This window comes from Fomitopsis serialis (genome assembly GCF_022376445.1).
Source record: "Fomitopsis serialis strain Sig1Antser10 chromosome Unknown B0H18scaffold_8, whole genome shotgun sequence".
Lineage (NCBI taxonomy): Eukaryota > Fungi > Basidiomycota > Agaricomycetes > Polyporales > Fomitopsidaceae > Fomitopsis > Fomitopsis serialis.
The window spans coordinates 348,614-363,434 of NW_025954968.1; the positions used below are offsets into that span (position 1 = coordinate 348,614).

General features: G+C 55.1%; 6 protein-coding genes across 6 annotated transcripts; 4 read left to right on the forward strand and 2 right to left on the reverse strand.

Annotated features, from left to right (window-relative positions):
* The first annotated feature begins 69 nt into the window (after window positions 1–69).
* Window positions 70–1,795, forward strand: B0H18DRAFT_983518 (HD domain-containing protein). The gene is made up of 12 exons (XM_048044622.1): window positions 70–150; window positions 217–396; window positions 453–485; window positions 545–561; window positions 617–688; window positions 752–795; window positions 850–908; window positions 966–1,040; window positions 1,098–1,140; window positions 1,195–1,224; window positions 1,291–1,457; window positions 1,513–1,795. Exons 2-11 carry the CDS (start codon window positions 265–267, stop codon window positions 1,446–1,448), a joined length of 663 nt encoding a protein of 220 aa, XP_047897841.1. The 5' UTR covers window positions 70–150; window positions 217–264; the 3' UTR covers window positions 1,449–1,457; window positions 1,513–1,795.
* Window positions 1,796–2,838: 1,043 nt separating this feature from the next.
* On the reverse strand, window positions 2,839–3,402 carry B0H18DRAFT_983529 (uncharacterized protein). Its single transcript, XM_048044623.1, has 2 exons — window positions 3,235–3,402; window positions 2,839–3,187 (listed from the first exon to the last, which is right to left on the reverse strand). The coding sequence occupies exons 1-2, from the start codon at window positions 3,344–3,346 to the stop codon at window positions 2,955–2,957; spliced, it is 345 nt and encodes a 114-aa protein (XP_047897842.1). The 5' UTR covers window positions 3,347–3,402; the 3' UTR covers window positions 2,839–2,954.
* A 1,060-nt stretch (window positions 3,403–4,462) lies between these two features.
* B0H18DRAFT_644432 (uncharacterized protein) lies at window positions 4,463–5,227 on the reverse strand. The gene is made up of 4 exons (XM_048038925.1): window positions 5,173–5,227; window positions 4,902–5,088; window positions 4,736–4,845; window positions 4,463–4,673 (listed from the first exon to the last, which is right to left on the reverse strand). The coding sequence occupies exons 2-4, from the start codon at window positions 5,038–5,040 to the stop codon at window positions 4,503–4,505; spliced, it is 420 nt and encodes a 139-aa protein (XP_047897843.1). The 5' UTR covers window positions 5,041–5,088; window positions 5,173–5,227; the 3' UTR covers window positions 4,463–4,502.
* A 4,622-nt stretch (window positions 5,228–9,849) lies between these two features.
* Window positions 9,850–11,557, forward strand: B0H18DRAFT_644511 (uncharacterized protein). Its single transcript, XM_048038926.1, has 8 exons — window positions 9,850–9,955; window positions 10,011–10,091; window positions 10,149–10,345; window positions 10,410–10,505; window positions 10,564–10,714; window positions 10,767–10,958; window positions 11,010–11,227; window positions 11,285–11,557. The coding sequence occupies exons 2-8, from the start codon at window positions 10,052–10,054 to the stop codon at window positions 11,498–11,500; spliced, it is 1,110 nt and encodes a 369-aa protein (XP_047897844.1). The 5' UTR covers window positions 9,850–9,955; window positions 10,011–10,051; the 3' UTR covers window positions 11,501–11,557.
* A 583-nt stretch (window positions 11,558–12,140) lies between these two features.
* On the forward strand, window positions 12,141–14,244 carry B0H18DRAFT_644530 (uncharacterized protein). Its single transcript, XM_048038927.1, has 7 exons — window positions 12,141–12,623; window positions 12,682–12,878; window positions 12,940–13,035; window positions 13,090–13,240; window positions 13,295–13,486; window positions 13,549–13,766; window positions 13,828–14,244. The coding sequence occupies exons 1-7, from the start codon at window positions 12,584–12,586 to the stop codon at window positions 14,026–14,028; spliced, it is 1,095 nt and encodes a 364-aa protein (XP_047897845.1). The 5' UTR covers window positions 12,141–12,583; the 3' UTR covers window positions 14,029–14,244.
* Window positions 14,112–14,799, forward strand: B0H18DRAFT_983555 (uncharacterized protein). Its single transcript, XM_048044624.1, is given in 4 exon segments — window positions 14,112–14,247; window positions 14,274–14,431; window positions 14,478–14,591; window positions 14,606–14,799. The coding sequence occupies 3 exon segments, from the start codon at window positions 14,144–14,146 to the stop codon at window positions 14,516–14,518; spliced, it is 303 nt and encodes a 100-aa protein (XP_047897846.1). The 5' UTR covers window positions 14,112–14,143; the 3' UTR covers window positions 14,519–14,591; window positions 14,606–14,799.
* Window positions 14,800–14,821: the final 22 nt, after the last annotated feature.

Consider the following 14,821-nt stretch of genomic DNA (forward strand, 5'->3'; position numbering starts at 1 on the left):
ATACGTTGTGTCACGTGGTGGCCTCTATGCCGAACTTCCGGGAAGTCTGTTCAAGTTCGTTCAGGTTCGAGTTGCACTAGCACTGTTACAAAGTTGCAAGCACTGTGCACTTGCTGTCTACCCGTACAGTCTGAGCCAGTGGCAATTACTGTACGTATACACCTGTTCCGAACCCATTTTCGGATGAGACCGCGCACACTGATCATAGGTACCTAGGTATTCAAGGAGGCTGGGATAGCGCTGCACCTCGACTTACTCTATCAAATGGACCCCAATGCATCTCAAGTATCGGCGCCGTCTGTCATTGGCAAGCGCGTCTTCCCGCCGCTCTATCAGTCCACAGGCGATGTAGCTGTCGATCGTCTCGCATTTTTTCATATATTGGAGAGACTGAAGGTTTGTACTTGGGGCCCATCAATTGTAACAGTCTTGCTAGATGCCCGCCTTCGCAGACACAGAAGCGGACGGGATGGGTAGATCATAATGTCTGAGTGCATTCGCATGCGCTATGTGCACGGAGTCTCTGACGCCCCCGGATTAGTAGGTCCCCGAACCTGAAAGGTACGATAGCAAATGCAGTTTTCATGTTGCTGTGTCTTATCCTTATACCGGTCAGCATTTCGGACCACATGTACAGGATGGCTATCCTCGCGATGTGCACGTCAGATGCAAGCTTAGACATCTCCAAGTCAGTCTCAGCACGACATGTCTCGATCGTCGCCTCCTGATGCCCCTCTCTTTCGTTGCGAAGATGCGTGATGATGTGTCTCGTACATGATCTCGCTGAAGCACAAGGTGAGCCGCTCACCAAGGCTATGGACTGACGCTTCATGCGAGGTATGTCTGCAGTGGGCGATATCGCCCCTCGAGAAGGCATACATAAGATCGAGAAACGGCGCCTCGAAGAGGTGAGCTATACTGAGTGTTGTACGTTCCGAATTACGGTGTGACCCGTGTCTCTGCAGGAAGCCATGCACAACTTTGTGCATGAGATGCTACACGATAGCCCTGCTGCGCGCCGTATCATGTCACTGTTCAAGGTACGTCGTTCTTCGTGTGCGTTGTTTTCGGAGGACCACATGCGGCCGTACATGCAGGAGTATGAAGATCAACAAACTGATGAAGCACGTTTCGTCAAAGGTTTGAAGATGTCTCGATTCTCTTACCATTGTAATGTCTCACAAAGTTTGATAGATCTAGACAGGTTTGAGATGGCTTCGCAAGGTTGGTACACGACTCATGCAAGGCCTGATGCATGTCGCTCATCAATGACTGCACTTGTGCTATTAGCCTCGGAATACGAGCGCAATCATGGTATGGCTACGCTGCAGCCATTCTTCGATAGCAGCGTCCCGTATATACGGCACCCGGAGGTCAAGCAATGGGGAGAAGGCCTAATCGCCGAACGGGGCAGAACTCAACCTGAAGAGCCCGCGATCGGGCCGTGAGGTTGTAGTGTATGTCAACGCTGTAATAGTGTATTCATGCAGTAGTTGACCTAGTACATTGCAGACATGCTCTCGTACACGCGGTGCAATCACAAAGTGCAAAGGAGACGGTCGCTGTAAGATAACCGGTCAGCCTGATACAATACGCGCTGCTTGTCCGCACCGCGACCAAGGCTCATGAGCATATGTTCATAATTTTCCTCGTTCTGAGCAACGTCGGCAGACGGCAGAGAGCGCCCAGTCACTCGCCCATCCGTCCTCTTGTTGCTCGACTGTGTCGAGATCTATTAGTAACACCCAGCTTGCGGGGTGCGGCTGAATTGTTGAAGCTTGAAGCTTGAAGTTTCAGACCGGCGACTCCTACCCAGCACGAGAGGAGGGGAACACCATGCAGGTACGGGTTCTGTGTTAACTCGACTCAAGCTGTTCAGCGTAACTTAGTGGAGCTCGATCCTATTCAGTGCATAGAGCAGCCCGCTGATCCTGTGCTGAACCTTAGACTCGTCGTCCCGGAACCCTCCACGGCGACCGCAAGTGACGATAGTCCTTCAAGCTTCAATGCACAGATACAGTGGATGAAGCGGATCGTCAGACGTTCGGAGCCATCTTTGCGTCCGACGTCTACAACGTATTGCGGTCATGGCCAGCCTTTGGCGGTTAATGCGGTCGTCGAAGGCGGCGATAGTCCCGCTATTCGAGTCGTGGCTCAGGTCCAGCGTTTTAACGATGTATTGCCTCGCCGACTACTTCGACGAGACCTCTTGGGCAGAGAAGCCCGACGGAACAGGATACTGCCGTCTCACACCGGTTAGATCTGGTGGTGTAAGGATAAACATCATTCCCATGCAATTCCCATGACACGAAAATACCTCATGCGCATGCTACATTGTGGTAACATACCGAGATAATGAACCATCCTGCGGAAAACACTTCGGCGCGTGTTGGTTTCCCCTCGCACAACTTGTGCGCGAGGGACTCATCCCGAGGACCACGTAAAGGTCCGCGCCCGGACAGGCACCGCGTCGCCGCGGGTACCCGCCCGCCCTCGGGTGGCCCAACTTGCTGCTCTTGCACTAGATGCTGCCATGTCCTTGCGGCGCTTGACTCTTTCGCTCGTTCGAGCACATTGAGGCTAGCCTCGGTTCTTTCTTGTGGCGCTTGACCCTTCGCTCATACCAGAGCCCTTGAAGCTAGCCTCGGGTTCCCCTTGCGGCGCTTGACCCTTCACTCGTATCCGAGCTCTTGAGGCGAGCCGATTGGGCGCTTGACCCTTGACGCAGCCTCCGTTGAATACCTTGCGGCGCTTGACCCTCGCTCGTTCGAGCTATCTTGATGCTAGCCTCCTTTACCTTGCGGCGTTTGACCCTTCGCCTGTTGGAGTACACTTGAAGCTAGCCTCCTTTACCTTGCGGCGCTTGACCCTTTGCTCATCCGAGCGACCTTGAGGCCAGCCTCCTTTACCTTGCGGCGCTTGACTCTTCGCCCGACGTCGAGCTCTTGACGCAGCTAGACTCGGACGCAACAGGTCCGACCAGAGGAGCAGGCACAAAGAGAGGCAAGCCACACAAGACTCGGGAACGCACGCAGCCTGAATCCAGAGAACAAGCACCTTAAGTAGCATGGCGGCTGACAGGGCGGCTGGTCGATCTCGCGACGCGTCGGTGGCGCAGGCTGACGGTCGTTGAACGCCACTCGGCTGACAGTGAGCGACGGGACAAACACCGCTGCGGCTGGAGAGTCTGTCTACGCGTCAGTCCAAGTGCGTCGAGATTGATAATAGACATACCCTTGTGCGCGACGACGCGCGCCCTTCGTCGACGAGTGGCGTCCTTACGGCGGTCGGGTATACAGAACCTGGAGCAGCTGACGAGGTTCACCACTTGAGAGCAGAGCCACATAACCAGCGACCAGGAAGCGAGGCAAAAGGCAGCCTGAAGGTGGGGGGAGACGAAGGGTCGTAGCGGTTGAGCGGCAAAAGCGCGAGCGTCGAGCTCCATTTATACGTTTGGCCCGAGTGGCACAAAGGCTGCGAACACGTGGGTTTCAGATTCGCAGGCCCAGTCCTGTCCGCAGCGTGGATCACGATTTGGGGGTGGTTGCCGAACTTGGGTACCTGTGGGTCCACCTCAAGGACAAAGCGACGGCTGAAAACGGCGAGGCTATGGTCAGCGCCATGCGGACGACGGGCACGATAATAGCTGATGCGTACGATATGCCTAATTGGTCCACTCCGCGACTCACACATGGTGATGGAACGGCAAGTGGGGCACCGTGACGGAGGTCAGCTTCATCAAAGTACGGTTTCCAGTGTTATGAACTTGCCTGTGGACCACGCATGCCTCCATGGGCACAGCGTGTCTACGACCCTGCATGAGGGTACTGTATGTAACAGCGCATAAGACCGACACTAGAGGGCGTAGATGCAGAAGCTCTGTGGTATATCGAGGCCAAAGGTTTCGTCGTCAGGAATCCAGAATTCAGAGCCTTACACTAGGCCGTATTCACGGCGCACGTGTATCGCATCATAAGAAAGATCCGCCATGACATCAACGAATGATTCTCTGCGTTGGATTCCCTGCTATTTTGGACAACCGAGTACGTTGAGGTCGAGGCCTGTTCTTGAGAGCCTTAGACACCGCTATCCAATCAATGAACTTCAAGGTGCATGTACCTGGGTATCTTGCGCGATGCAAACGTCGTATTGATTCAACAAGATCCGGCAGCTTGGCCTGTTGTTTAGGGAGCAGGGAACAGTCATGATTGAACTGTGTCGCAGTAAATGAGCCGCCGGCGTCAGTGCGAAGGCGACCTGAACTTGACTTTGGAAGCGGTGGCGGAGGAGTGGCAGAATCGGATCTCGATCATCGTTGACGCGCACCACCGTGGCGTCGACCGTCGTTCACTCGTTCAAGAATTAGGAATAAAAAGTTGCGTGGGGAGGTCTGGCATGCCTGCATACCATAGCCTTGTCTAAATTACAAGCAAACTCTTCACCACCTTCTGGCCGACCTCATAGCCAATCCAACTGAATGATTAACTCTGTACACCTCGCGTTCACCGCTGGGGACCGGGACAACCGTGAGCCATATGGCGCTTCAAGGTAGCCAACGAAGCGCACTGTTGGGCGCAGTTCGGACATTGATATGCTTTGGTGCTGCGGCGATCCAGGACGCGCGTCTCCGCATCTGCTCTCGCGGCGACATACCACTCTCGTGCGGCATGGATCTATGGTACATGCATCAACATTGATGCGATCTGATCGGGAACAGTGCGGGGTAAGTACTTACAGCGACTGCCTTCTTGCATTCAGTCGCAGATGTTGCGAGCCTCCCAGCGTGGTCGTTCTTCGAGGCACAACTTTGCGTGTCAAGGGAGAACCCACAACGACTCGCGTGAACTACAATGGCAGGGATCGTGAATGACAAACTTCGGGCAACATAAAGATTGACGAACCACAAGAGTCGCAATCTGTCAGGCTTGCGCAGGCTTCGGCATCGTTTCGGGAGGGCGTAAGCGGGACGGCCTGCGCGAAGTTGAAGAAGACAGTGCAAAGGAGAGCGAGGGTAGCGAGGAGAGCGGCGGTAAGTTGCATGGCGAATAAACGGGATTGATCGTTACGTTCGTGCGATAAGAGGGAGGACTGTGAGGTTAATAAGGATGGATGGGTGGTTGAATGTACGTTAGAGTAAGGCTGCACGCGTGAAAGAGGACCGGCCTGACGAACAGAGCTGCATCCTGCCTTTTATACGTCTGACAACCGTCAGCCTTGACACGCGAGCGTTGGTAGACAGCCCATGCGCGTTCAACCAAATGTGCTCGGTCAGCTCTCCAGGTGAGCGGCGGAACACTACAAAGCACCAGAACAGCGCCCCGGCTGATTTTGATGATACGCGATGCGCAGGGTCATCCAGTACTGCACATGCAGCATGTCAGTCGAAATAGCATCGCAGCAGACAAGGAGCAGTCACCTTGAGCGCCCGAGATTTTGGACTTTTAAGCCTTGCTTTGGGATAAGCCGTGGCCCCAAGTGCCCGAGTATAAGGATGAACAAGAAAAACGTATCCAGTTCTTGCCCGCCATGTCTACCCTGTCTGCCTGCGTTCTAGGGTTGATCAGCGCAATCCTGACATGCGACGTCCGAGTCGGCTGCTGTACAGCACCACTGTAGCTCACGGCCACTATGTTCGCCGCATCCAGACGTTTCAAAGATTCGACAACCGTCTTCTTGAAACCACGCCCACCGAGCAGTCCGTATTTTACCTAGGGGAACACGTCGGCTGCTGTAGTGCTGCACCATTGAAGCCGCGCTCGCCGCGTCCAAACGTCCAGGAGGCCCCTCTTGATCCAGCGCTCACCGAAGCATCATGTAACGTTATCCGAACACCCCGAAGAGCTTCAAGAAGGCCCATCTAACGGTGGCCATCATTGCAGAGGCACAGCTGCCTTTGTATAAGGCGATCCCGATGATGAGACCAGGAAAGGGGCTGTACGACGTGAATTATTATTGCATCCGTAGGATGTTCCGTCACACCTCCTGCTACGACCGCTGACTTCCACAGAGAGTGAGAGACTACATTGGATCGTGTATGGTCAGTATGCTGACGGGCTTTGTCCAGCCAGAAAGACCTACCATCCACCTCGATGAGTCTCCCCAGCCCTTGACTCTCGACGGCGACGTAGAGGCATTCCACGTCCATCAGTCGTATGTACTCACCTTCGGCAAGACCAGCGTCGATGTTTGGCGTGCGGGAGGCACACGCGGGGTTCTCGAGCACGTAGCGCACCTCGCACAGTTCGTACAACCTCCACCGTATCACCTTGACCCTGTTTTCAACACCGACCGTAACCTCATCGTCATCGCCGATCAGGCTCAGGAAAATGTCCCACCCTCGCTCCTCGTGTTCAGCCTCGTCGATGGTCAACTCATCCGTAGGCTCGAGCTGTACGGCACCTTGACCGAGGATTACCTGTGGTACGCTGACGGCAAGATCGTTGTCGCTATAGTAGACGACCTCACCACAGCCTTGCTCTGCGACGTCCTCGGGGACGGTGGAATCCTCGGCCGCGCCACCCTCCCCTCACGTCTTGGAGCGCGCGAGGAGAAGCGGCTGAACACCTGAGGCGGAGGCGTATTGCTGCCCGTCCACATCAGGCCGAACGGCGACATCATCGCGACGTCGTCCGAGGCATGGGGTGACAAGATGGCGGTCCTGCGCTGGCGCGGGGCCAACATTCCCAACTCACGGGAGCCAGACACGAGCGTCGAGCTCGAGGTCAAATTCGAGGACGGCGATGAGATCTACCCGACATGCAGCGCGCCCCTGGACGAGAGCACCTTCTTGCTGGCAGTCTACGAAGCAGACGGTGACGCGTCCTCCCGGTGAAGTCCACCTGTCAGACGTCAATTTACGCCATCGACACGGAGACCCTGACCTGGACCATCCGGTGGCACGCTGAACCCATTGGAGGCTGGGTGCACACCGTTCGATACTTCGCCGCGCTGGATGTTCTCGTCGCATTTGGACAGCACGACAACGGGGACGGCATCAAGTCCGACCGTTTCGGATATGTCGTCATCCTGGACCCCGCGACGGCAGCCAGCGGCAGACGGAGACGATCAACCACGGCGTGCAGGGCACTGCAGTTGAGTATTGCGGGCTCAGCCAGACCGGAGATAGCTTCGCGGTCGTCGTTGTCATCGTTGATGGGTCAATAGGCGCGGTTGATCTGAGGCGATTCCTGGAGCATGGCTTCCCGAGAGAAGGCGAGCGGTTGGTGGTTTCGAAGCCGCTGCGAGAGGGGTCCATAGTCAAGGAAGTAGCTGTAGTTGGGCAGACAGTGATCATTCCCGTCTACAACAGCAGCGATTCTCCGCGCAACCTGTATTTTAGCCTGGAGTAGAGTCCATGGGTAGAGGTTGGGTAGAGGGCCGAGGCGCATACGTAACATACTGCCTGTTGGCATCACCCAGCAAGAAAGCCTACTAGAACTTCTAGGGCCTGTCGAGTCGACTGACCAGTCCGAAATAGTAGTCGTGTGCGCAGTAATGCGCTTGTTATCATCGTGCGCGTCGAACCAAGTGGACGTGAGATCCCGGCCAAACTGTGCCTTGTCGAGGCGGCCATCCAGGACGTGTTCCTTGATCTCTGTCCAGTTCACGTCTGCTGTCGCAGCGACATACCACTCTCGTGTAGTATGTATCTATGGGTTCATGCATCAACATTGACGCGATCTCGCCAGGGACAGTGCTGGGTACTTACAACGGTCGCCTTCTTGCATTGAGTCGCAGAACCCGCATCCTCGGTCGCCAGCCGTCGAGTCGATGTTACGAACGATGGACATCGGAAATTCTTCTGCATATGTAGATGCCTGGGTCGACATCATCATCATGACGTCGTCACGATGCGGGCCAACTTTGTCGTCCCTCGCAGCGAGAGCAGTTAAAGCATAGACTGCGCAAGCTGCGGCATCAGAGTTATTGGTGTAATGAGTAGTCAGAATTCATTCTTCATTCGCTAACAAATCAGTCACTGCGCACTGTTCGTATCTGCACTCCAAGTCCTAGAGCCACATTATACGGTCCTGCGTAATGTAGCAGCGAACGTCTTCAACCGATCGTGAGCGCGTGAGTACGAGGGATTTGTGCCCTTCTCAACTAGGAGGCTGGTAGGATGCTTCCAAGATACTTCATGATCGTACAGAGGTTAGATGTGGCCGGGCGGCTTGTGCCAATATTGCCCGTTGCTATTGGCTGTCGATACTATCACGTGCTTGGTCCGTGCGCCCATCTTGCCCACTACAAAAGCTGGACGTCGACATTGTGCATCCTTACCACTCTGGCCTTTTGGCTTAGATCAAGTGTAGTATCTGTTCTTAATAGTTTAACCACTATTATGGAGGCACCGCCTCCATTATTGGTTATCTAATTTTTGCCGCCCTTGCTCTCGAGCTCTGCTTGCAACTCGAGGGCGCGATGACCTTGCCACTGCAGTATCGGCTTGTGTCGTCGGGGGATCTCATTTATCTTTTTGTTGGTTTTTCTTGAGCTCGTCATTTGGCGAGACCTGGGAACTGGCAAATGGATTTATGGGTTTTAGTATGACAGTGTCTTTCTGTATGGTCAGAAAGGAAGTGGGATTTTCGTAGGATATCTACTTCCCCGACTCCGACCGGAGGGAGAGAGGAGGGCTTTGTCGACCATAAGTCGTTCGCAGCCGGCGATGCCGCTCCCTCCGTGGGAAACACGTGACTTATAATTCCCATAAGCGGTATCGCAGCAATGCTCGAGTGTCTTACGAGGCAGCTCGAGGCAGTTGGATCCGACCGCGCATCTGGCTGCGTCTGGATCTTTGACCACCACATAACTCCTCCCAAAGGCAAGAGGGCCTCTATTATGTTGGGAGCCCTCGCATGCACTGTAGTACTTATGTATTACGGTAAGTAAGTTCGCCGTGTAGCTCAGACTCGTGGAAGCCCGAGACGCCCGGGCGGCGAAGCCGCCGCGGGCGTGAGGGCTTCCAATTGAGTCTCCATACCATTCCGATGGTACAATATTACAATACACACATAATATACTATGGTGCTGCTGTGGCAGGCTGAGTAGCTGTGTGCCATGCAGGAGTCGGGGATCGGCGCTTGCGCCGCTACGATGTACATAGGATCTGGAGGGGCTATAATAGTTTGCGTTCTGTGGACAACTGCAGGGCATGTGACACAGCCAGACTGTCACCTGCGCTAGGGTCTGCTAGGGTTTGTGCTTGTCTTCGTCCCGAAAGATTTACGGTCCCAAGGCGCCAATTTACGGTCCCCGGTGGCTGCCCACTTTCTCGCCACTGTGCCTCGGCATGCCCTCGGCCTGCCTCTCCCTGCCTCTGGTGCCTCTGGCAGTGCGATTTTTGCGCTCCCTCGCCTCCCGTTCCCATGTACTGTAGACAGAACCTTTTGTAACAACCCAAAATATATTTGTATGAATTCTTGTGGCCCTTTCCTGCATCACAGAAGCCCCGAGTGCATATTTTGTACTCTGCTCTACCGAGCTGTGGCTGGCCTCGGCGGCTGCCTTCCCAACGCGGCAGTTCACCACTTTCCCTATCGAGCGGTCCCGTCGGGACTGCAAATCTGACCATCCTCAGCGTTACTTCTTCGACTCCAAGCCATCCTCCACTTTGTATATCACACACGAGCGCGGCAGCGATGGGCAACGGGTCGTCAGGCGGTACTGTAGTTCGATTCAGAGAAGAGCCAGAATGCTGAGTAAATACCAATGCTTCGCCAGCTCGGCGATCACGCAATCTGGAGCGCTCGCCTTCTTACACACCTCATACCGTATGACGGCCAAGCTTCCGTTTGGCTTGACTTTTCACAGCAAGCGGTTGTACTTTCAACTAGACAGAAGGCAGCTTAGTGAGCCATATCCTCGCCGCAGATGACGCCATTCGGGATCGACGAGGGCGTTAGCCAGGGAATGACGATGCGTCTCCGTCGGAAGTGGAACTAACTCTCGCCAGGTATGCAGCGCTCTGTAGTATAAAAGCGTCCGCGTCGTGAATCTCTGCATCGCAGCAATTTACTGTCACTCATCGGCGGTATATACAATAGTCGGCATGACAGGCAAGACCAACATTCTGCTCTTCGGGGCCACAGGTACGTGCATCCGAGTCCCGTGGCAGACATGAGTGACATGATCGTCGCATCGTCCAGGCTATATTGGAGGCTCCGTCTTGAACCGCCTCCTGCAGCATCCGAACGCAGACAATTTAGACATCACCACGCCCGTGCGGTCTCCCGAGAAAGCAAAGCTCCTCGAGCAGTTGGGCGTGAAAGCCGAGATAGCCTCTCTCAGCGACCATGACAAGATCGAGTCGCTGGCCTCGCGCGCGCACGTCATCTTCAACGTGGTCAGTCCTCCATCCAAGGAGTTCATGATATTGAAACATACTAAAAGGACGGTTTCCTGACCAGGCAAACTCGGATGACTTGCCCGCCATAGTCGCGCTTTTGAAGGGCGTTCGCAAGGCGTACGAAACTACTGGGCAACCTCCTATCGTCATCCATACGGTTAGTGCGGGAAATATACGTTCAGCTAGTCCTCCGTACGACTTATGGCCGTCTGCAGTCAGGCACAGGTGAAATCGCGGAGTCAGCGGAAGGGAAATACGCGACGGAGACTGTCTACTCAGACCTGAACATTGACCAGCTGAAGTCGATCCCGCCGACAGCCTTTCATCGCAATGTTGACCTGGCCGTCATCGGTGCAGACGAGCAAGGTAGCTGTTGGCTATTCCATCAGGCTCTGGCGTTGCTGACGAAACAGCGCAGGCTACGCACGGTCGTATATCATTATCCCAGGCATCGTGGATGGTATCGCGTCCGGCCCCGTCTTTGAGGCGGGAATAGCGAAGAAGGTCTCTATCCAGATACCCGGACTTATCAAGGCGTCGCTGGACAGGAAACGGTCGGGCGTGGTCGGCCCCGGTAAAGCTATCTGGCCGCACATCCACATCGACGACAGTGCGTGTCCCAAGCCTCACTCGCGGAGCACGGACTGACACCTACTCACAGCGGCCGACATGTACATTGTGCTCTTCGACGCGATCACGTCAAACCCCCAGAGCGCGGGCCACGGCTGGGAGGGCTACTACTTCGGGGAGAACGGCCACATCTTTTGGTACGAGATCGGGAAGGCCATCGGCCAGGCGCTCGTAGATCTCGGGCTCGCGGATAACACTGAGCCTACGCCCTTCACCGAAGAAGAGTTGGCCAAGTACTGGGGTTCGGTGGTGCGTCGTCCGCGGAAGTTCTCGCGCCATACACACCATTGACCGAGCTTCGTGCAGCCTGCCGGCAGCTATAACGGGACGACCTGCCGCTGCCGCGCTGACCGCATACGTGCGCTTGGGTGGAAGCCCAAGCACAGCAGCGCGGACTTGCTTGCGGGTTTTAAGTCCGAGATCGAGTTACAGCAGAAGATTGCGCAGGAGAAGGGCGGATTCGACTTCTCGTACGAGCGGACTTACTCGGTGCTGCTGCAGAAGGCGGTTGAGTCGAGTTGAGGCTGTCGTATCGCGCATGTTAAGTGTATAACGGTCTAAATATAACTCGCATGGGTGTTGATCATTGTGTGCTATCGTCGCTGTGCAATGTTCACCGCGTCAATGCTTGCACTGGCACTGAGTCCATTGGGTCGGAGGTCGAGCCCTTCGTCGCAAGGGGTGCCAGATAGGATGGTACGTAGGATATAGCGACGTTGTGGACGCCACGCTTGCCTGACATGTCCGTTATGGTGAGACGAATAACATTGGCACTAAACTAATTCCGGGCTTGCCGATGGCTTGACTCGGAGGTAGTAGGTTATTGCCATGACTCGACGAAGTCCTGGACCTCCACTGAGTAAGTTCGTATACGTCGTGCCAGTGAGCGGTCATGATCACTAGACAGCCTGAGGATTTAAGGGGCCCGGGAGCTTCCGCTCTTATGACAATCGCATTTAGCGACTCGAGGTATGTACTAGCGCGTCTGCGTACTAGGTAGTAGCTGGGGTGACTAAATGGTATTCCCTCCTCCTCCTCTTCCTCCTCCTCATGACCTGTTAACTTTGACATATACTGTCAGACCCATTGCCCAGCCAGTGGCAGTAATCACTCCTTCACTAGGAACGTCTCTAGTAACAAAATGCTTACAGAGACGCCCCCTTGGCGCTGGGCGCTCGCCGCGTACGCGAGCGCGAGCAGCATAGTCGGACGTCCGCGGCCTCATTACAAATACACCTCCTTTCTCGTATACGAAGCAGCCGATGGTAGCTGAATCTCGTTGTTCATCCATTGTTTTGCCTCGGTCCAGGGGTTCTTCGCCTACCGGTGCTACTGCGCCGATTGATGGAAAGCAGCTTACTGAGCAATGTCTCTAACATGGCTTACACGATCCAAATCCAAACTCGCCTACGGATTCAAGACGAATCCGTGGAGATCCATGGACAGTAGTAGGATGACTGATCAGACTCTATATGTAGGCTGAAATTCGTACAGCGACGAATATAAAAGCGACGACGAGACACGGTCTTTCCAACACAATCCTCATCTTCGACCATAAACCCGCACTCACATCCAGCACATCCAGCAACAAGCAAATCGATAGACATGGCCAGTAAGACGAATATCCTGCTCTTCGGTGCCTCCGGTACGTTCACAAGTCTCTATACTGTGCTGGCGAACGCGAACTCAGACCGGTATTGCAGGCTACATTGGGGGAACTCTCCTGAATCGCCTTCTGAAGCACCCCAGGGCATCTACTTTCGAGATCGTTACACCAGTGCGCTCCGCCGAGAAGGCAGAGGTGCTCAAGAAGCTGGGCGCGAAGCCCGAGATCGCTGCTCTCAGCGAGTACGACAAGATCGAGGAACTTGCCTCTCATGCGGATGTCATATTCAACCTCGTGAGCTCCTGTTCATGGTACTCCATTGCTCTCATACGCTGACGCAGGTACTTTCGCCCAGGCAAACGCGGACAATGTGCCGCAGATGAACGCGGTTCTCAAGGGCATACGAAAGGCGCACGCGGCCACTGGCAAACCGCCAGTGCTTATCCACACTGTAAGCACAACCAGAGCGCGCGCATGATGCCTTGTACGACTCACGATGATGTAGACCGGCCTTGGCGAAGTCATTGAGTTCGCGCAGGGAGAGTATGCCGCCAAGACCGTATACTCGGACGTGGACATCGAGCAGATCAAGTCCATTCCGGCAGAAGCCCTCCACCGCAACGTCGACCTGGTCGTGATTGGTGCAGACGAGGAAGGTGCGAAAGATCCGAGCTACGGACTGGGCTTTGCTGACCCACCGTCACTGGCAGGCTATGCGAGGTCATACTTGATCTCGCCGGGCATCGTGTACGGTCTCGCATCTGCGCCAGTGCACGAGGCGGGAATCGCGAAGAAGTTCTCCATTCAGATCCCAGGGCTCGCCAAGGCAGCGCTGGCCAGGAAGCGCGCTGGCATTGTCGGTCCTGGTAAGGCTGTCTGGCCGCATGCCCACGTCGATGATGGTGCGTACCTACAGCCCCTCCGACTATCGTGCTCGCAGGGCTGACATGCGCACGCTCTGCAGTGGCCGACATCTACGTCAATCTCTTCGATGCGATCTCCAAGGACCCGCAGAGCGTCGGGCACGGCTGGGAGGGCTACTACTTTGTCGAGAACGGCGAGGTTGCCTGGTATGGTGTCGGCAAGGCCATCGGCCAGGCGCTCGTGGACCTCGGAATCACCAAGGAAGCTGAGCCTACCCCGTTCGCAAACGAGGAGCTCGAGAACTACTGGGGCTCACTGGTACGTCTCCCGGGTTGCCGCTCACGCGTGACTTGATATTGACTATGTCTGGTGCTCGCAGGCCGTGGGCAGCTTCGGCGGGACGACATGTCGTGCCAAGGCGGAGCGGGCGCGGACGATCGGGTGGAAGCCCAAGCACGCGGACATACTGGGAACGATCAAGGCGGAGGTGGAACTGCAGTGGTCGATCGCACAGAAGAATGGCGGCGAGGTTGACTTCACGTTTGAGAGGAACCTTGCCAAGCTGTTTGGGTTTGCGTAGGTGCGATCGAAGTCTTGCTCGATAGAACGTTGCAGTCGCAGATTTGAAGTGTCCAATCTGATTATAAATGATTTCTGCCCTTTCGAATGCCGCCGACGAATTAGCGAGCAGGTTCATGGCGGGTGGGGCGACGGCGGCGGCGCTATGTTGGTATGCGCGAGTGCGGCTTCAATACAGCTCCGTGACTTCGAGATGCATCAGATGGGATGATCTACACTGGTGGATGGAGGTTGCAAACAGATTAGTAGAACGACATTCATGATGGCGACTGTACTCACAGCGCTGTGCACGAAGGTACCGGTGATAATGCAAGGTCATAAGGACGACAATCCAACGTACGGCAGCGCAGCGTCGACAACTCTTAACATAGCAGAGGTGCCATACAGGCTCGACCACGCTCCGTGTTCTGACATAATTCTGTCAAAAATACTTGAATCCGTGTGAGATAGTGGCAGCCATGCAACTCACCCAACTTTGTGTGCCGGGCTGACGCGTCTTGCTGCTCTCTCCGCGATCCCACGCGCTCATGATTTATTAGGCCCCCCTCCAGTCTGCATCGGTGTTCAAACGTTCAAGCTCAAGCCTCCATGGGTCCGGTTGTCGGATGAAGGGCACAAGTATTGGCCAGAGGAACTTGAAGACTTCAGGAGCACGATCGCTTTTGAATCTACGCGCGTCGCCGAGTGGTCTGACGACTCGGAACCGCGAAGTCGTATTTCAGCCGTAACACCGCACTGAGATTTGAGTACACGAGCAAGCAAAATGCGACAGCGCCAGGCTATTGAAAAGCTGC

Excerpts from the sequence above, each read along its gene's own strand:
- B0H18DRAFT_983518 (XM_048044622.1), top strand. The coding sequence starts at position 265 with ATGGACCCCAATGCATCTCAAGTATCGGCGCCGTCTGTCATTGGCAAG. Across the intron at positions 689-751 it reads GCAAGCTTAGACATCTCCAA|ATGCGTGATGATGTGTCTCG; the intron begins GTCAGTCTCAGC and ends TTCGTTGCGAAG. Across the intron at positions 1,041-1,097 it reads GTATCATGTCACTGTTCAAG|GAGTATGAAGATCAACAAAC; the intron begins GTACGTCGTTCT and ends CCGTACATGCAG.
- B0H18DRAFT_983529 (XM_048044623.1), bottom strand. The coding sequence starts at position 3,346 with ATGTGGCTCTGCTCTCAAGTGGTGAACCTCGTCAGCTGCTCCAGGTTC. Across the intron at positions 3,188-3,234 it reads GCGCGTCGTCGCGCACAAGG|ACTCTCCAGCCGCAGCGGTG; the intron begins GTATGTCTATTA and ends ACGCGTAGACAG.
- B0H18DRAFT_644432 (XM_048038925.1), bottom strand. The coding sequence starts at position 5,040 with ATGCAACTTACCGCCGCTCTCCTCGCTACCCTCGCTCTCCTTTGCACT. Across the intron at positions 4,846-4,901 it reads GACAGATTGCGACTCTTGTG|TTCACGCGAGTCGTTGTGGG; the intron begins GTTCGTCAATCT and ends CTGCCATTGTAG. Across the intron at positions 4,674-4,735 it reads AATGCAAGAAGGCAGTCGCT|ATCCATGCCGCACGAGAGTG; the intron begins GTAAGTACTTAC and ends CATGTACCATAG.
- B0H18DRAFT_644511 (XM_048038926.1), top strand. The coding sequence starts at position 10,052 with ATGACAGGCAAGACCAACATTCTGCTCTTCGGGGCCACAG. Across the intron at positions 10,506-10,563 it reads CTCCTATCGTCATCCATACG|TCAGGCACAGGTGAAATCGC; the intron begins GTTAGTGCGGGA and ends GGCCGTCTGCAG. Across the intron at positions 10,715-10,766 it reads CATCGGTGCAGACGAGCAAG|GCTACGCACGGTCGTATATC; the intron begins GTAGCTGTTGGC and ends GAAACAGCGCAG.
- B0H18DRAFT_644530 (XM_048038927.1), top strand. The coding sequence starts at position 12,584 with ATGGCCAGTAAGACGAATATCCTGCTCTTCGGTGCCTCCG. Across the intron at positions 12,879-12,939 it reads CGGATGTCATATTCAACCTC|GCAAACGCGGACAATGTGCC; the intron begins GTGAGCTCCTGT and ends ACTTTCGCCCAG. Across the intron at positions 13,036-13,089 it reads CGCCAGTGCTTATCCACACT|ACCGGCCTTGGCGAAGTCAT; the intron begins GTAAGCACAACC and ends ACGATGATGTAG.
- B0H18DRAFT_983555 (XM_048044624.1), top strand. The coding sequence starts at position 14,144 with ATGGCGGGTGGGGCGACGGCGGCGGCGCTATGTTGGTATGCGCGAGTG. Across the intron at positions 14,248-14,273 it reads AGATGGGATGATCTACACTG|TAGAACGACATTCATGATGG; the intron begins GTGGATGGAGGT and ends CAAACAGATTAG. Across the intron at positions 14,432-14,477 it reads CAGGCTCGACCACGCTCCGT|TGGCAGCCATGCAACTCACC; the intron begins GTTCTGACATAA and ends CGTGTGAGATAG.